Source organism: Manis pentadactyla, chromosome 8, assembly GCF_030020395.1.
Source record: "Manis pentadactyla isolate mManPen7 chromosome 8, mManPen7.hap1, whole genome shotgun sequence".
NCBI classification, from domain to species: Eukaryota; Metazoa; Chordata; class Mammalia; order Pholidota; family Manidae; genus Manis; species Manis pentadactyla.
Window position 1 is genome coordinate 114346203 of NC_080026.1, and position 17607 is coordinate 114363809.

Genomic DNA, 17607 nt, shown 5'->3' on the forward strand with positions numbered 1-17607 from the left:
ACCCTAACCCTTATAATTTTCTAGAACTCAAAGTTGTTTTAATGTTCACAGTTACCTGAATAATATGATAAAATGTCTTATTGGAATTTAAACTTGGCTCTCATTTATAGGGCAATGGTTTTACAATTTATGTGACCATTTAAAAACTATTTGTTACTCATAGTGATCAAATCCATCGTTTTGTTTTTTTTTTAATGAATGTAATTGGGGCAATCTTCTTGGAATGTAAGATCACTTCAAGATCCTAAAAATAATTGCTAATTACACATTCTAATTGTGAATATATTATACTTGGTTTTTGAAGTTAGGAAATTAATGAAAGCTCAATAATATTAAAATTTCATTTCTTTTGAAGTAATGTATTGATTAGTAGGTAAGGGACCTTTCAGGTAATTTTTGGCTTTAATATAAAAAATCATTTAGCATTATGAAATCACCCAGATCTACTTAGTTATTTAAGTCCATAGCTCTGTAAGGCAGCTAGCTGATGTCTTTGCTAACCGTGAGTGTTAAGATGCATTTCCATACATTGTCTACCTTGACTCTTGTCAATCCCAGTTTTATTCTTTGGAGCACCACAGTGCTAGTTCTTCCGGCTTCTAGCTAAATCTCAGATCTCTTTTCCCCTTATATATTAGCTGCTTCAGGGCCTGCTTCTGTAGTTCTTTCAGTCACTCATTGTGTGGCATGGTTTCTGGATCCTTTTTATTCCTAGCTTTGAGTTTTCTGTGGTTTACTTTTGAACTTTTGAAAGTGTGATAGTAAGAGGAGGGGTCCACTGGTTTTTTTTTTTTAGGTAAACTGACAAAACCAATTTGGAACCAATAGAGTGAAGAAGCTCACTGAAGGCAGTGCTGTCTTTCATTAATTTTAGTAATCGTATAACTACTAACAGTGCCTAGCACTTAGTATGGAGCACTTAGTATAGAGTACTAAGTGCTCCATAAAGGTTTTCTGTGAACTTAACTTTTATCTTGCTTACTCTAGTTATAAATATATAATTGTAATATGACCAGAAATTGCATTGACAGGAAACTGCATTCATATTTTTCGTGGCACTGACTTACATTTACCGTTTTAATTTTCACATATTTTTTCTCCCTATTTTGTACTTTTTTACTTGATTTCTTTGTAAATGAATATTAGTATTTATGTATATATAAATGTAATACTTATTTATGCTAGTTAATTTGGACCAATTTTTTCTGTCCACCCAGATATTAAAAAAAATAGTTTATGCAAACTAATGGTAAAAATATTGAACAAAAGAAAACTGTTGGATATATCTGCAGGGTATGTGAAGTTTATTAAACAAGCTTGCATATAGAAATTTTACAATGAAATTACAAAAGCAATTAAATTAAATTTTTTATTACAAAAGCATTTATTGTAGGAAAAAGAGAACCTTGAACAACTTAATTTTCTTGGTTAAAACTGCCTAAAAGATAGGCCTGGAAATTTTGCGTCTCTTTAAATAAAACTTTAAAATAAATAAAGGACTCATTCTAGATAGTTAAATTTAAATATTCATTAAGAATTTCCTTTTTTTGTGATAAAGTTATATTGGTGACTGTAGTCAAGTTGACAGTTGTATTTAATGGAGGCAATGATTAGGCTTTGTGTTACTGTATATGTGTATTTATGCTAAAATACAAATTGTGATGCAGATGAGGCAGCAGAACCTGTCACTCCAATACTTTAATAGGACATCATGAATGGTAAGACCTGTTTCTCACCTCCAGAGACACTGTGGTAAGGCAAGCATCTTGAGGAACACTGCTAGACTCCCTCTTTGTGCGTTGAAGGCCAGGCTGGTAGTGATCCAGGTCTGTCACACTCAGTCTGAGGTCTAAAGAATAGTTCCAAAATGATCTTGGGGTTATATCTTCTCTTGGACGTGGAAGAGGAGGGATTATAGGTGAAATTCTGCTTCAACCCTGAATCACTAAATCCTCATTCAGATTGATCAGTTATTGCTGTAACTTCCAAGAGAAGGGTGGAGAGCAAACATTTACTGACGAAGTTTACATTCCTACAATTTGGATATAATTCCTTCTGTAAATGTATGATCTACCATAAAGATCTAAGTCACTTTAACATTTATTTTCCTTACACAGTAATAAACTTTTTTGGCATCCAGGCAAATAGTATGTACTCAGTAAATACTTATTGAATGAATGAGTGAATCCCAAACATTGGTAGAATTCTCTGGTTATAAGGCATTTTGTTTATATAAAATATTCCTATTCCTAGTTGACATTTCTCCAGCAATTTACTATTTCTCATTAAGTCCTTAAATGATTTTTCTTTTTAGGCATAGGCTACAGATAGTGGAACTGTCTGTCTGTTAGTGTAGCCATGGCATTTCTTCCTAACTATTTCTTAGAAAAACAGAGCATTTAAAATTCTGGTATCTGTTTTACTTATTTGCTCTTTATTGCCTTTCTTCCTGAAAGGCATTTCTTGTTTATTCTTGTTTTATACGCACCATAGTGGAATGAATAATCAGTTTTAGAAATGATAAATTTATTAGTTTCCCAAAGATATCTGTGAGTTAGGCATTTTAATTATGAATGGGTTATAAACTTCTTTTGGGTGTATTATTCTTAATACTGAGTTTAGAATATTATATATTCTAGTACTTTTTTTCTGGGCTTGAATTGAGTGACTAATACATTTATATGTACAATATGTTTTTTTGGTGATTTTTAAATCCAGCTGACTTTGCAAACTTGGTTTAGAAATTTTTTTTAGTCACTAATTTGTACAATCATATAGGTGAATGGATGTTTTGATCAGTAGATACTTATTAACTCATGGTTAACTGTGTCTAATAGGAACAAGAGTTTGTTCAGAAGCAGCAACAGGAGTTAGATGGCTCTCTGAAAAAGATCATCCAACAGCAGAAAGCAGAGTTAGCCAATATTGAAAGAGAATGCCTGAATAACAAACAACAGCTCATGAGAGGTATGTGAAGTTATGCAGCATATGTGAAAAGATGGTATATCTCAAAAACATTGCTGAGGCATACCTTGGAAATTATTTGAATGTTTTCCTTTGCTAGAGTGGTAGAGGGAAAGATAAAGTTGAGGTCAGTAGAGGAAAAAAAACCATAAAATTAAATAATGTAAGGTATAGAATTCTTTTATGACAGTGAAATTGAACATCAATATATAATCCTTAAAGCTTTGTTTTGTCCAGATGATGGTAGAAATATAATTTTGTATACTCATTATGTCTTATAATTGTTGGCTATATAATTTATATATATAATTATCTGTAAATTGTCTATATAATTGTTTAATTAGCTACATGATAGAATGGGATTTTAAGCACTTATTTCCCCTAACAAATAGTTTAAATTTTTTTCTTTCTCATTAAGATGATTAAATGGAATTTTGTTGTTGGGGTGGGGCATTCTCTGTTTATAGGGCATTAGAACAGAGTGGAAAGTGGTAATAGATATTATCTTTACATTGATAATATTTAATTTATAGCTTAGAAGGTCAGTGTGTGTATAGGTTATTGAATTTACAACACTTGTATGTAAATATTAAAATGAACACCAGAGTATATTAGTAGTAAGAACAAAGTGACATTTTGAAAATTGTTTTCTTCTTCTAGCACGAGAAGCTGCAATTTGGGAGCTTGAAGAACGACACTTACAAGAAAAACACCAGCTGCTAAAACAGCAACTTAAAGATCAGTATTTCATGCAAAGACATCAGCTACTTAAGCGCCATGAGAAGGTTAATGAAAGGAAAATTTCATTTTAAAGTTTTCAGAGCTGTTCATTTTTGAAACATTTCTTAGAGAATGAATTTAGATTTCCATTCTTTCTTTTATGAAGTTTGGAGTAATAAATTGTATCTTGATCATGATTGCAAACTTCTTTTCTGCAAATTCCAAGGAAGGTAACTTAATTATGATGCTTGAAGCCCTCTTGAACATTGTAATCTTCGTCTTGCCTCAAAGTAGCTATTGTGGCTCCATTTGTGGTTCAGTCTTAAATATGTGAACTCCCTGTACTTAGTAGGAGAGAATTTCAATATGAGAATCTTATTAATCATAGCTTTATTTTTCTTACAAATTATTTTTTGCCTAAAATTTTGCTTGTTGGCATGTAAAAAGGGAAAGAGTAATTTTGGGAAATAACAAAGTGAAACCTTTGAGCATGCATGTGGGTACTATCACATTGTATCTACATCACAAGTTTTTGTTTAAAACTTAGGAAACAGAACAAATGCAGCGGTACAATCAACGACTTATTGAGGAATTGAAAAACAGACAGACTCAAGAAAGAGCAAGACTGCCTAAGATTCAGCGCAGTGAAGCCAAGACTCGAATGGCCATGTTTAAGAAAAGTTTGAGAATTAACTCAACAGCCACACCAGATCAGGATCGTGACAAAATTAAACAAGTAAATAAGCAAATTGCTCTCTTCCCTTTTAGATTTAAAAAATTTGAATAACCTTTAGAAGCACCACATAATTGTGTTGTAAACATTTAGAGCCACCTTGAGCTTGTTGATGTTTACTTCAGCTGTATGGGCTGAGGCTGAATAAATGGCATATACCAACTTAGTCTTCCTAGGGTGATGGCCACGGAGAGCAAAGCCTACCCTACCATGCCTCCACACCAGATCCTGGGCTAGATTAGGTCCTAAGATCAGCCCTGGGAATAAGGCAACTTGGACAGCTTTTCATGCCAAAACATAATGGCTTCACTATACTTTTATAGTCACATGTCCCACATGCAAATTAACTGAGATAGGATGACTGAGGTTTTAATCAGAAGTCCCCACTCGCCACTGAAACCATGAGTCACAGCATATTATTACTTGCAGCTTTAGTTTATTGTACTTTAAGTTTTAATAAATTCCTTAATCACACCTTTGGAAGATGCAGAAATTACATTGCTTGTTAGTCATATTTATCATTTGTTTTTCTTAACAGTTTGCAGCTCAAGAAGAAAAGAGGCAGAAAAATGAGAGAATGGCTCAGCATCAAAAACATGAAAATCAAATGCGGGATCTTCAGTTGCAGTGTGAAGTCAATGTCCGAGAACTGCATCAGCTGCAGGTTAGATGGAGAAGCATGAAAACAAAGCTGGCCCTTGATGGGCAAGCCCAGGTGTCTGGTGTTGAGAAAACCGTAGCTCATCAAAGTAAACTGCCCTTTACTGGTAACAATGCTGGGATTTAAAAGTTTCATTTCCTGTATAGACACAAAGAAAATCAATTTAATATCATAGACACTAGTTTAGGTTTTATATAACCATGATTAATATAAACATGAAGCTAAATTATAACAAGTTTCATCTTTCAAAAGTGATATTCAACATTTTTAGTATATTTTGCAAAGAATACAAAGTTTTCAAAATAATGTAGATAGTTTTCTTACCAGATTCTGAATTTGAAATTTCTTTTCATTTAGGGAAAAATAGTTCATTTTCTTCTAAGTTTTTGAAACATGTGATAAACTGAATATATTTTGTTTTCTCCTAAGAATTTTATCTAAATTCTTCTAAGAATTTTTCTCCTAAGAAATTTACAGAGTATATTGAAGAGGACTGTTTGGGGGCCTTACCAGTAGTATGCAGCCCATCTAGTACATAGCTTAAAATGTTTAAAATTTTAAAGTAGCGTATACATTATGTGTAGTCTACATATTTGCTTGATTTATTAGAGTAGACTAGTTCCTAATGCCACATTCTGGTACCAACGGATAAAGTGCATACAAGCTGCCCTCTGAAACATCATTTTTGTGAGCAAACCCTCTTATATAGGAAAAACAAGATCAAACTAATTCTTTGTATTTAAGTTCTTTTCATAAGGTAAGTAAACACATATCTAGCTTCTAAACTTTCAAAAATGAAGCTGTGACTTATTTCCTAATTCTTGGTCCTTGGTTTTTTGAGAAGAATTTGGACATCAGAAATAGCTTGATGTTTGATGAATACTTTTGTATTTTGGAAGATAAGTATTCATGAAAAATTGTATAGTTGATCTAAAATTTTTTAATCCAAACTTTGTTTTCAGAATGAAAAATGCCATCTATTGGTTGAGCATGAGACTCAGAAACTAAAGGAGTTAGATGAGGAACACAGCCAAGAATTAAAGGAATGGAGAGAGAAATTGAGACCTAGGAAAAAGGTAATTTTTAAAACTTTAGTTAAAATATGTTTATGTTTATCTATCCACCCATCCACCCAGCTGTTGGCTCTTTTCCTAATATATAGCAGGTACAGTGTCAGAGGCAGGAGATATAGAGACGAAGAGACAAAGTTTCTGCCCCCCAAGGGGTTTAGAATCCAGGATCAAGGTTTAGAATCTAATCTAGTCCATAGGATCATTGCTCTGAAGGAGGCAAGTGCAGGATACAGGGCAGAGAATCACAATGTACAAGCAAAGGAGGAGGAGTGCTTAAATTTGCCTGGGGAAGGCAGAGAAGCTTAACAGAGGAGATGCCTTGTAGGCCATGTGAGGCTTGAAGGATAAGTAAACTTGGTAGGCAGACAGACAGACAGATTGGTAGGAAAGGGCAATATAAGTACAGAGAAGAGAATGAGTGAAAATGATGTGTACAGGACTCCCGTAGCTCTCTGGAGCATTTAGAGGGAGTGAGTGCCTTTGTGTAGACATTAGAGAGGTAGAGAAGAAGTGTTGACAGTTTAGATTCAAGCCAGATTACAAGGCCCTTGTATTCTGTGTTAAATTGACAGCTAGTAAAATAGGAATGGTTTTCCTACCTGCAGTCAGCCAGCCAGCCAGCTATCTTCCTTATTTGCACCTGACTCACTGCTAGCCTGGTCCAATTGGTCAGCCATTTCAACTCTGTTTTTGCTATCACTATCTGAATCTCTCCCTTTGCTAAATCTCAAACTTACACCTTTATTTCTCTTGGGCTTTCTGCCTGCTATATATTTCAACCATTCCTTTCTTCCATTTATCCAATCAATCAATCAAGGATATAATGTATTAGCACCTACTATGTGCTAAAGGTTTCTAGAGGAAGAGAAATGACCAAGTCAGTTGATAGTGTGGCTTTTTAATTCAAATTTTATTTATTGTTAAATATTTGAATAGGTAATAAATTCATATAATTTAGAAATCAAAAGGTACAGAAGGGTGAACAAAGAGAAGCCCCTTCCTCCAATTTCTTTTAACTCTTTGCAGTCAAGATTTCACCTCAGACTCCCCAGTGAGCATGTTGACAGTGGCCACAAGTGAATTTAACCAAATCCAATGGCATTATCTAACATTTCTTGTTAAAAATCTTAAAATTCGTTCTCACCTGGCTTTTATGACATAACTGTCTTCTTTCTTTGTGCTTGTTATCGCTTTTTTCTTTGTCTTTCAGGCACCTGAGATGTAGACATTTCCCAGTTTTACACCTTTAGCTCTGTTCCTTTTCTTGATGCTTTTTAGCTAGTCATGGCTTCAATTGTTGCATATTTAAGGACAACTCTAAAACTTATGTAGTAAGAGTTGGAGAGAGCACCAATCTTAAGTCATACAGATCTGGGCTCAAATCTCTGCTGCCACTGATTAGTTTTGTCACTTAACATTTTTAAGCCCAGTTTTCCTCATTTGTAAAATGAAGATATACTACCCACCTAACTGGGGTTGCTAAGAAGTTAAAAGGATTGGTGTGTGTACAGTACTTATCCCAGTTCTTGAGCTGTGATCAGATTTCAATGAATCATTGGTATTGCTATTATTGTTTATTATTTTATTATTATAGCTTCATGCTTTAAGCTCCCATTTTCTACCTGGTTGTTCCATTCCTCCTCATTTCATTCAGGCTTCTGTTCCAAATCATCTCATCCAAGTTTCCTTTTTTGGTCACTGTGTATAAAATAGCCTCCATGTCCACTTCAAACACCCTCTACCTCCTCACCTTTGTTTTTCTTCATAACATTCATCACCACAGACACATTTGTTTATTGTTTGTCTTCTCCCACAAGAATGTAAACTCCTTGGAAGCAGGGACATTCTCTTTTTGTTCACTGATACATACCCAGCTTTTATAACAGTTCCTGGCACATTGTAAATGGTCAGTACATACCTGTTGAATGTTAACTAATGATTGTAAACTCAGTGGAGATAAAACTAAACCCAACATCCTGTTTTCTTCATCACCTCACCTTTTCCCCTCTCTCCAGTCCCATCTATCATCAGATGTTCCAACTTCTCTTAGGAAGAGGCTTCTAGCCTACATGTCAGCATTTCCATCATAGCCCACATTCAGTGAGATGACAAATAAGTTTGACTCTATTTTCATAATATTTATCTTTCCTATTACTTTCATCCTACTACTTAAAATTGTTCAGTAATGTCCTTTATAGGCCGTCTGATCTCTACTTTCCTGTCCTTTCTTCCTATTTGCCTGCCATCACCAGAGTATTTATCCTTAAGGACATCTCTGAGACTGTCATAGTGTTGATAACTCTTCGGTTCCATTAGAATAAAGTATAAATGCCTCATTTTGACTTGAAGATTGCATAGGGCTGCACATTGGCCATAATCATCCTTCTAGCTTCATCTCCCACTCACCACTTTGTTCCAGTGCATGTTACGGTGTCAAGTAGAACTGCCATTGCTCACAGCCGTTCTGCAGCTTCCTGCCCTTGTGCATTGTGTCTGGCATGCTTTCCCCATCCCATCTATTAACTTCTTATCTTTCCTTCAAGACTAAACTCATGTTGCACCTCTTCAAGGAACCTTCCTGTATCCCTCCATCTTCTCCTGTACTTTGTTAGTACCTCTTCAGCAGCACTTACCTCTGAATCATTTGTCCACAAAGTCATTGATACTTAAGATATTTATCAGGCACTGTCTTTGAACTATATGGTGGGGATGTAATGATAAGTCTGATTTAGGTCTTACCTTCAACGGCTTATAGTCTAGTGTGAAGGAAATGAAATGCACTTCAATAATCAAACTAAAAAATAGGAAATGGAAGAGAGAGAAAATAGTTACTAGGTGCTATCTATTGAGTGCCTAGGGTGTGGTGAGTACATCATTATCACATTCAGTCCTCTCACAGCAATCAGTGAGGTCGGTGGCAGTATCTCTGTTTTAGAGTAGAATAATGAAATGATTCTGTAATACAGAGAAGTTAAGTAATTGACCCAAGCCATCCATTCATATGCCTCAGCCCAGACTTGAACTTAGGGCTGTGCAGTCTATGGTCCTAACTGTTGAGCAGCCTGGTCTTCCGTAGGATAACATACAAAGAAAGTGTTTGGGCAAATAGCCATATCTTGGCTGTCAGGGTAAATTCTTTTTGTAATACTGGCATGTCATTTCGTTTTCCCTTCCTTTTTAAGACACTGGAAGAAGAGTTTGCCAGGAAACTGCAGGAGCAGGAAGTATTCTTTAAAATGACCGGGGAGTCTGAATGCCTTAACCCATCAACACAGAGCCGGATTTCCAAATTCTATCCTATTCCTAGCTTGCATTCCACTGGATCGTAACAAAGGGGAGCATTCTGGTGTTGGGTTTGGCTTTTTAAATATGTCTGTCTGTTCTCTTCATCTGCCACAGTCTATGTAAGAGAGCTCTCAAAGACAATCACCTGCCTCACCTTCTAGGTGTATTTGTTTAGCAAAGATGAAGGGAGACAAAGTAAGAGATGCTGGGCTATGTGGACAGAGTAGCATCTTGTAGTAATTCCCTAAGGTGATTTTGTATATTAGTCTTAAGATTGGTGTTCTTTACACACTGTTACCTGAAAAACTGTTAAGAGATAAAATGTTTAAAGTTATTTAAAAGAACACTGTTATGTTACTGTCAGTAAATATCTTTTTACCTGATTTCTCAATGATGCGCAAATTCTATAGTGAAACTCTGCTGTGGAGATTTGGAATCAATTCTCATGGAAAAGTTATGAGTTGCGCAAAATATATTGATGCAGTAAATAAATCTGTTTGATCTTTAAATAGTAACAAACTTTTAAAAGAGAAAAATTATTTCAATACTCTTTCTAAAATAATTACCTAAGTATGAGATAAAATAAGGGTGCTAGTATTATTAAAATAGTTCTTAAAAACACTAAATTTCAATTGAGTCCAAAATATAGATTTTCTTTTTTGATTCAAGGGACAAAACATCCTTAGCATTAAATATTATTGTTTTTAAATCTTATTCCAATTAGCATTTGGTAGAAATTTTCATCTTAAAATACATAGTTTACAAAGTTGGAGAGATGAAAAAAAAAGGTAGCTTTTTAGATGTCCAAATTGGAAAAGTAAAACTCACCAAATTAAAAGAAATACAGATTTAGCCATCCCAGCCTATTTCCTAAAATAATACCTGAGTTGATTAAATGACTTCTCGCATCTTCGCAAATTCTGTTTAAAACTGTGTCAGAGGGCTACAGGCTCTGAGTTATATATATAAGTGTATTTTCTGAAATTAACCTTAAATGAAGCATTTTTTCACAATATTTTTTTAAAAAGAATCTAAATATTTAGGCAAATGTCAGACTTGTTATTTTGAAATAAAGTCATTTGTATTTTGGTTTTAATTTGTTCCATGTTTAAATTATTTACTTTGATTTGGATGGGAAAAGCCTGAAAACTTTACCATGTGGTTGCTGATATGTGTAATTATTAACGAAATGTTCACTTCTAGTCCCTCTCGAGGCTTAGAATTTCAAGCACGTGTCAGGTCAAACAGTATTATGAACTGTACTTTTCTGTGTGAGACAGTACAGTGTAAATAATGCTTGTGTCTGCTGTTTATATCCTATTCTCTTTTGAGAGTGCTGGGTACCAAACTGTAGAAGTTTCAGTTTTTAGTTGTATTACATTTGAGGCTGGTGAAAAATTTTAATGTAACTTTGTGGGAACACTGATTCATTTTAAGAAAATGTAAATATCTGTAGCACTTTCTTGTAGTTAATTTGAAAACTTCAAATGCTGAACCTTATTTTGTCAGTGGTTTAGATGATTTAAAAATGCATGAGTGTTTTCAATTTTGTAATTGTTTTGACACGCATAATTTACTTAGACATCTTTGTAGGTAGCCTTCACTTCCGGCCAGGTTTGTTTTTTATATAAATATATATACATACATACATATATATATAAAAAAATATAATGTATGGTTGTAAATTCATACACTTATCACATGAATGTGTTACTGTATACAAAACTTTTAATGCTTTATTCTGAAATGCTGGGTTGAAAAATGTTTTGAAAGCCTTTTAAAATATATATATCTTTATAAAGTAATATTCAGGAATGATTGAAATTGTTTATATTGTTATGATAAATATGACAGTGTAATATTACCCGTATATTTAATTACTTATTTGAAGAGGGAGAGGAGAAAGGTTGCATACCACTTTCACCTTAGATTTTCAGTTTATTGGCTTTTTGAAATTAGTACTTTGGGCAGTGGACATTTTTTCAGTATCCTTTAAATAATATCTGTATGCTAAATAATTTGTGGCACATAATTGATTTGATCTGAATATTTGGTTCTTTTAATTCCCTTCAGTTTGACATTCAGAGTATTGGATAAAGGGAAGAAGCTCAGAGTAGAACAGTTGACACTTTGGTAAGTTTATTAGCAACTCTCACATCTCCTTTAAAATTGCTCTTTGTATTCAGTGTTAATGCTTGAGTTCTCTTCCAATGACCATAGTCATGAGGGTACAGGACTACAAAATGATACATATGTAGAGGTGAAGCTTTAGTTTTAATACTCACAGTTACAGAAATCTTTTAAAAAGTGTTATGTTATAGACTATGCCGTTATGTCATAGAACATGCCATCCAGAATATGTTATTGTACCCATCCCAGCCTACTACTTGTTAGGTCCTATATTCAAATAGTAATAGTGCTCTTTCTGTCTTGCATGAAGTGTAAGTAAGAGTAGGGGAGGGGCACAGGCTTCTTTGAAATCAAAGACTACAGTCAAACCCATTCCTGATTTGGTGGTTTTGTTGCTGTGGCAGAATGTGCTGTGAAATGCATAAAAGAAATTCTCCATATGTGCCCCCTAATTATTCTGCCTCCCCTCTTCTCCCTGCGTCCTGTGAATACACCAGACTGCCACACTTCTGCAGGTCTAGTTCATAGAGCTGGTTGCACCAGGTTGCCTTTCCTAGTCCTGTCAATCCATAGTTGGGTGTGAATTGCTGAATTAGCTGCTATTCTAAATTATAGCCACAGTTAAGCTTTTTCTTACCCTCTCAAAGGGACATCTATAGGGTGGGTAAGGAGGAAATTTAGAGTGCTTATACTTTGCTGAAACTATTAGAACTTACCTATGACAGGATACAGCAAATTGTAATTAAATATAAACTAGAACCAGAGCTACCTCTTAAGTAGTGTTTCCTCAAGCACAAAGCCCTCAGGCATATGAGGCCCACCCTAATGGAGGGTCTCTGATTTCTTGAGCATCAGCGAGTTTCAGAAGTAACTGTCTTTTGTACTCTTCTAGTTCCCTTGTAACTACACACTTTCCCCATTCCACACTGTGCTTAAATGACAAAGACTCTTCTGAGAAGCCAAATTCTGTTAAATGATTAGCTAGAGATATTGTTGATTAAAGGAAAGCCTAGAACCAAGGTGGAAGAAGAGAGTTATTTAGTTCCAGTTCTAATAGTCTTTGGATTAAATAAATCATTCTTTTCTGGGAAATGGGATATTTTAAATGCTTTTCTTAAGTTGAAGTCACTACAGTTAATGCCTTTATTGTTATTGTTATTCTGTGGCTGACATGGTTTTGATACAGCTTTAAAATTTCTGCTAAGCTTGGGATAGAATATTTTTACCAGTTTTAAATGTTGGCAGCAGCTTTTCGTGATCCTTCTCTTGATTTGCAGCATAATAACTTCACAAACCAAATTTTCAGAAAGAATTTTCTTTTAGATTATGCCTCTTGTCTTTGGGAGCAACATGTCTTTTCAATCATGGGATTGATAAACAAAAAATAAAGTTATTTCTTAATCTACTTTGGGAACAGTGTCTTATTAAGGTTCTTTGAAACTAGATTGTCCTGCATAAGAATATTTTACAGCTATTTTTGGTCCTAGTTACATTTTTTTAACACTTGTAGTCCTACAGTTCTTCTGATCTGAGCAGCTTGTTAGTGTTCCTAACCATCTGTAGTCACCATACACAGGAATGGAGTTTTCACTGGTAACTTGGAGGGGGTGGGTGTCTTTCAGCATGCAAACCCCTCCTTTGGGTGGGTTTAAAATATTTCCATCAACACATATACATACTTTCCCCCCCCTCGGGGTGGATTATTTTTCTCTTCAAACATTTCACAAACCATATGACTTCACTTCTGCTAAAAATAACTTCTTTTTGTCATTGATATGTTCATGCAAGATTCAGCAGACACTGGGCAGCATCGTTTGGCAAGTTTTGAACTTGGCCGGAGGGAGGCATAGCATGTCACTATCTAGTCCAGGAGCATTGCACACTACTGAGCTCATTCATGACCTTTTTAAATAATTTTTTGAAATTGAAACAAAGGAGGCTTAGATTCATTGCCACCCAGCTGAGGACATATATCATATCTGCCCATCCTGGGTTCTGTCCAGAGAAGATACCAGGGTTGGATTTATACCCTATTTAACTTGGGCATAGAACTTGATAAAGACTTTTAGATTAGAAAGGTAAATTTGGTACCTAGGGAAAAACTCAAGTCTGATTTATCAACATAAGAATCATTAAAGGGGATATAATACTTGAGCCCTGAAGCTACTATAAGAAAAATAAACTGATTCAGTCTTTAGGTTAAACTATAATATTAAAAAGGCACAATGCAATCAAGTGCTACATTTAGTTTTCATTAGATAGTAAAAACGTGTTTGAAATAAAGGACTTACGAGCTAGTATTTTAGAACTTCAATATTGATTCCTAGCAGTTAGCTATCAGGATATGACAACAGAGGCAAACAGACCATGTAGAATGTTTGGTGCTTGCAGTTGTTTGATAGAGTGGAACTAAATAGTGTGTTTTTTCCCAGGATAATACCTGAGATACTCAGACCACATGGAAAATAAAGAATCTGATCTTTTAGAAGACTAGAGGTGTAGAAGTAGATTTAATTTAACCCTGTTTTGACTATCCACCAGTCAAAGGTCACAGCTTGTGACAACTCACAAGTTGGCCAAGTGTAGCCTCCTCTGAATTTGAGTGTCTGATTTTACTAGCATTTCTTTTGGGCATTTGATTTTTGTGTATTTTTCCTTAATAGAAGTTTTGGTGTTCCATGTTATTAACTGCCCTGCAATCATACCTCCTTTGCCCCAGGATAAATCTCTTCATTAATTGCAAATAATTCTGTTGTTCATCTGTTGCATATGTGTTTGTTTCAAGTACTTTATGCTTAGGGGGAAGACCTTCAGATGCTCTGTAATATGCCCAGAGTGAGTTGCAGGTAAAGGTCTGCCTTTAAATACCTCAATGATTAAACAAAATGCAAGAAACTCTGTCCCAAAATATAACCAGTTATGTTTCCTTGTGTTTGTAATAATGTTGGAATCAAATCCAGTTAACCCAAAATATTTTCTCTTTTTTTCATTCTTCTTTCTCTCCCTGTCTTTTCGCCTCTTCCTTTTTCTCTCCTCCCTCCCTCCATTCCTTTTCTTTTACTTTACTAGTTAGATGCATCACATTAAACATAATATTAAAAAAGAAAAAAACTTTAATTATAAATTTTGTAATTGAAATGACTTTTCATCGAATAGACCACATAAATGTTTTTAAACATTGAGAAGTGCTTAAAAACCCACTGCACCCAGTCCCCCATGCCATTTCTTAAGTGCAGAGCAGAGGTGACATCTTCCGCCACATCCAGTATGCTCATTTCCCTCTCCTCCTTTCTTCCTTGCCCACTGCCCTCTTTTCCTACTTTTTGCAGTCTAGTTCAGTGTAACAAATCTATAAACTTCAGCATGGACCTATGGAAACATCATAGCTACAATCAAACAAACTTTCTAAACAAGTGGGAACGTGATATGTAGTGAGAAGTAAGTATTAGAAACCCTGTCCTGCCTTCAAAGGAAGTGAATTTCTTAATTTTTTCAGTTGCAAGAGTTGCTTCTTAGCCAATCCTTTTCTATGACTAGAAAATGCAGAGTGAACAGGACGGGAAGTTGCTGATAATACAGCCTTGCAGCATGAACCAGAACACCCCCATTGAGGGTTACCCCAGGAAGGCACCTGTCTTCCAGTTTCTGGGCTCATATTTAGGCAAATCTCAAGGACCCCTGAGCCAACTTTTTACATGACTGGTTGGGGCTTGAACTAAGTGTTAAAGCAGCCAAGGAGCTCATAGCACAGAAGCAGTCTCATTCTACAATACTGCAGCTACTCCAAATGTGTGCCCGATGAAGCTGTCTCAGACTGTATCTGTTTGAAATATATAATGTATAGTTCCAGACTAAAACAAGTGCTCTAGTTAACTGTTTGGCTCTGCTGGCTCAGTAGGACATTGAGACCAGCTTTCACCCTCTGGAGAGAATCTGACAGAAGTGCCTTAAGCAGTTGCAAGTGCTGGTAGGGTCTTTTCCACCAAAGAGAGCTCATGGCTTGGTGGCCACACTTCTTCTTCTCCGCCCAGGATAGACTTGGTCACCTGGAAGGTAGAAGGCGAGTAGGAAGTTAAAAAAAATCTTGGAGCCTGTGGGGACTTTAGCTTGGGCAATTACGGCAACTGTGACTACTGCAAAACTGGCTTGAGAGATGCTCTTTTGTAAGACTATCAACTTATTTAAATTGTTTACCCAACTTCATTACTGGATTGGCCCCACCTTTTCTCCTGCATTGGCTCCCTTTCCTTCCTTACTAGCTGGTTACTTGATTGTTATGCAGATTATGTTGGCAGTGTTTGCCTTTAGTAATTGGCATTTGCTGCCTTCAGGCTTGCGCTGGAATGAAGCCCCTGCTTCTCTATTGCACAGCGGCCCTCCAGCACTCCAGAAACTGGCAGCCAAGGCTTACCTTTGTCTCCTTTTTCTCCCTTGTGCCCTTGAGGGCCAGGTGGCCCAGGCCGACCTGGTGGTCCAGCAGGGCCCCTGTCTCCTAGGAGGACAGATGGGGGAAGTCCTAAGTAAAGTGTGTGCAGGGTGGGAGGAGCAAGTGGAGGGGAAGGGCAGATCCCCCATGTGGCACCCACAGAAGAACCGTTTTCAGCACGAGGTTGTTACCCAGAGTCCTGGTGGCTGTTTCCGTGCTATCACTCACCTTTGGGTCCTGGGATGCCCACCTCTCCCTTCTGCCCAGGGGGTCCTGGTATGGCTCCATAAGCTGCAGTGGGGAAAAAACTGACCTTAGACTAAAAATCTCTCTGAAGATTAGGAGGTAAAGTGATTTGTTCCAAGTAACACAGGTAGGTAGGTAGTAGAGTTTGGACTTGTAAGAGGGAAACAAAGTTTAGAATTTGTCAGATTTTCAGCAAATCAAGTGTTGTTGAGGTTTTTCCAGAGACTGAAAGTGTTGGGAGGCAATCAAGGATGCCCTTACTTCGGAAAAAGTCCATGAGGTCCTCGGTCACATTGCTGTAAGCAGAGAAGACCTTGCTGATGCCAGGGGGCCCCTGGGCCCCGGGCCGGCCTGGTGGGCCCTGGACAGTGTAGGCCAGCCCTTGCAGCAGGCCCTGACCTGTAAAACACCAGAGTGTGGGCACTGGAAGCAGGGCCTGCTCCGTACCCTCTCATAGAGGGAGCATAGTGCCCTCTGACTAACTCCCAATGCAGGTAAACTAGATTAAGCAGCAGCAAGGGAAAGGCCTTGCTGGCTTCCTTTGTGGGCCCCCCACCCCCACCATTGACTGACACAGGCCTCTACTGCAGTGAGCCTTCATCAAAGGCTCGTTGACTGTATAAGTGCTGATAAGCTACAGGGAGAAAGGACTTCTTAGATGACAGCCTTCCCTCAGCCCCACAAGGAAACCATCATACTTATAAAGGGTCTTCTGAGACCCACACATAGTTTGTTGGGAAAGCAAAGTCCAAAGACCCCAAGTGCTCTCTTCCACAGCATGTGTTCGAGCTAAGCCTGGGGACCCTGAACTCCAGCTGGCTGAGTACTAGTCTGGGGCCTCTTGTCTTCAGTCCCTGCCCACCTGATTCTAGCTCCCCCCACCCCACTGCCCAGCACTGAGGCCCAAGTGTCACGACTTACGCTGCAAGCTCTCAGACACCCGAACAGCCAACTCGTTGTAATCCAGACCTCCGGCAAAGCCACCCCTGAACGATCCACCATCACTGCCATACATGTCACCTTCTGCTGCCCCGTAACCTCGACCCAGGCTCATGTCCTGGCCAAAGGCCCCCTCTTCGCCCAGGGAGCCTTCTCTGGCTCCTCCGATGCCCATAGAAGAGCTGTAGGAGGTGCCCCGACTGACTGACGAGATGTGCGACGAAGAGCTGCTATCTCGTCTATAAGAGCCGTCCGTGGACACTAGGCGGCTGTCTCCAGGTGGTCCCTGGGGCCCGGGAGGGCCTGGGGGGCCAACGATGAAGCTACGCACATCAGGACCTGCGAGGAGGAAGCTACATTAGTGGGAGCCCAGGTTCTCCAGGTTAGTGGAGGAAAGCAGTGGGAATTAAGGGGTCTCTTCCAGGGCCTC

The 17607-nt window shown here is 37.3% G+C and overlaps 2 protein-coding genes across 3 annotated transcripts in view; one reads left to right on the forward strand and one right to left on the reverse strand.

The window, feature by feature from the left end:
• SLK (STE20 like kinase) overlaps nucleotides 1-12972 on the forward strand; it is a 52839-nt gene extending 39867 nt beyond the window's left edge. For both annotated transcript variants that reach the window (XM_036898812.2, XM_036898813.2), the window contains 6 exons: nucleotides 2838-2967; nucleotides 3625-3749; nucleotides 4232-4420; nucleotides 4956-5081; nucleotides 6041-6154; nucleotides 9334-12972. In XM_036898812.2, coding sequence (XP_036754707.2) covers nucleotides 2838-2967; nucleotides 3625-3749; nucleotides 4232-4420; nucleotides 4956-5081; nucleotides 6041-6154; nucleotides 9334-9480 — 831 coding nt within the window. In that variant the 3' untranslated portion in view covers nucleotides 9481-12972. The remainder of the gene's footprint in view (nucleotides 1-2837; nucleotides 2968-3624; nucleotides 3750-4231; nucleotides 4421-4955; nucleotides 5082-6040; nucleotides 6155-9333) is intronic.
• A 1689-nt stretch (nucleotides 12973-14661) lies between these two features.
• COL17A1 (collagen type XVII alpha 1 chain) overlaps nucleotides 14662-17607 on the reverse strand; it is a 48496-nt gene continuing 45550 nt past the window's right edge. The window contains exons 52-56 of the mRNA XM_057506279.1: nucleotides 17160-17516; nucleotides 16500-16637; nucleotides 16221-16283; nucleotides 15978-16058; nucleotides 14662-15612 (exon numbers count right to left, since the gene is read on the reverse strand). Of these exons, the coding sequence (XP_057362262.1) occupies nucleotides 15560-15612; nucleotides 15978-16058; nucleotides 16221-16283; nucleotides 16500-16637; nucleotides 17160-17516 (692 nt within the window). The 3' untranslated portion in view covers nucleotides 14662-15559. The remainder of the gene's footprint in view (nucleotides 15613-15977; nucleotides 16059-16220; nucleotides 16284-16499; nucleotides 16638-17159; nucleotides 17517-17607) is intronic.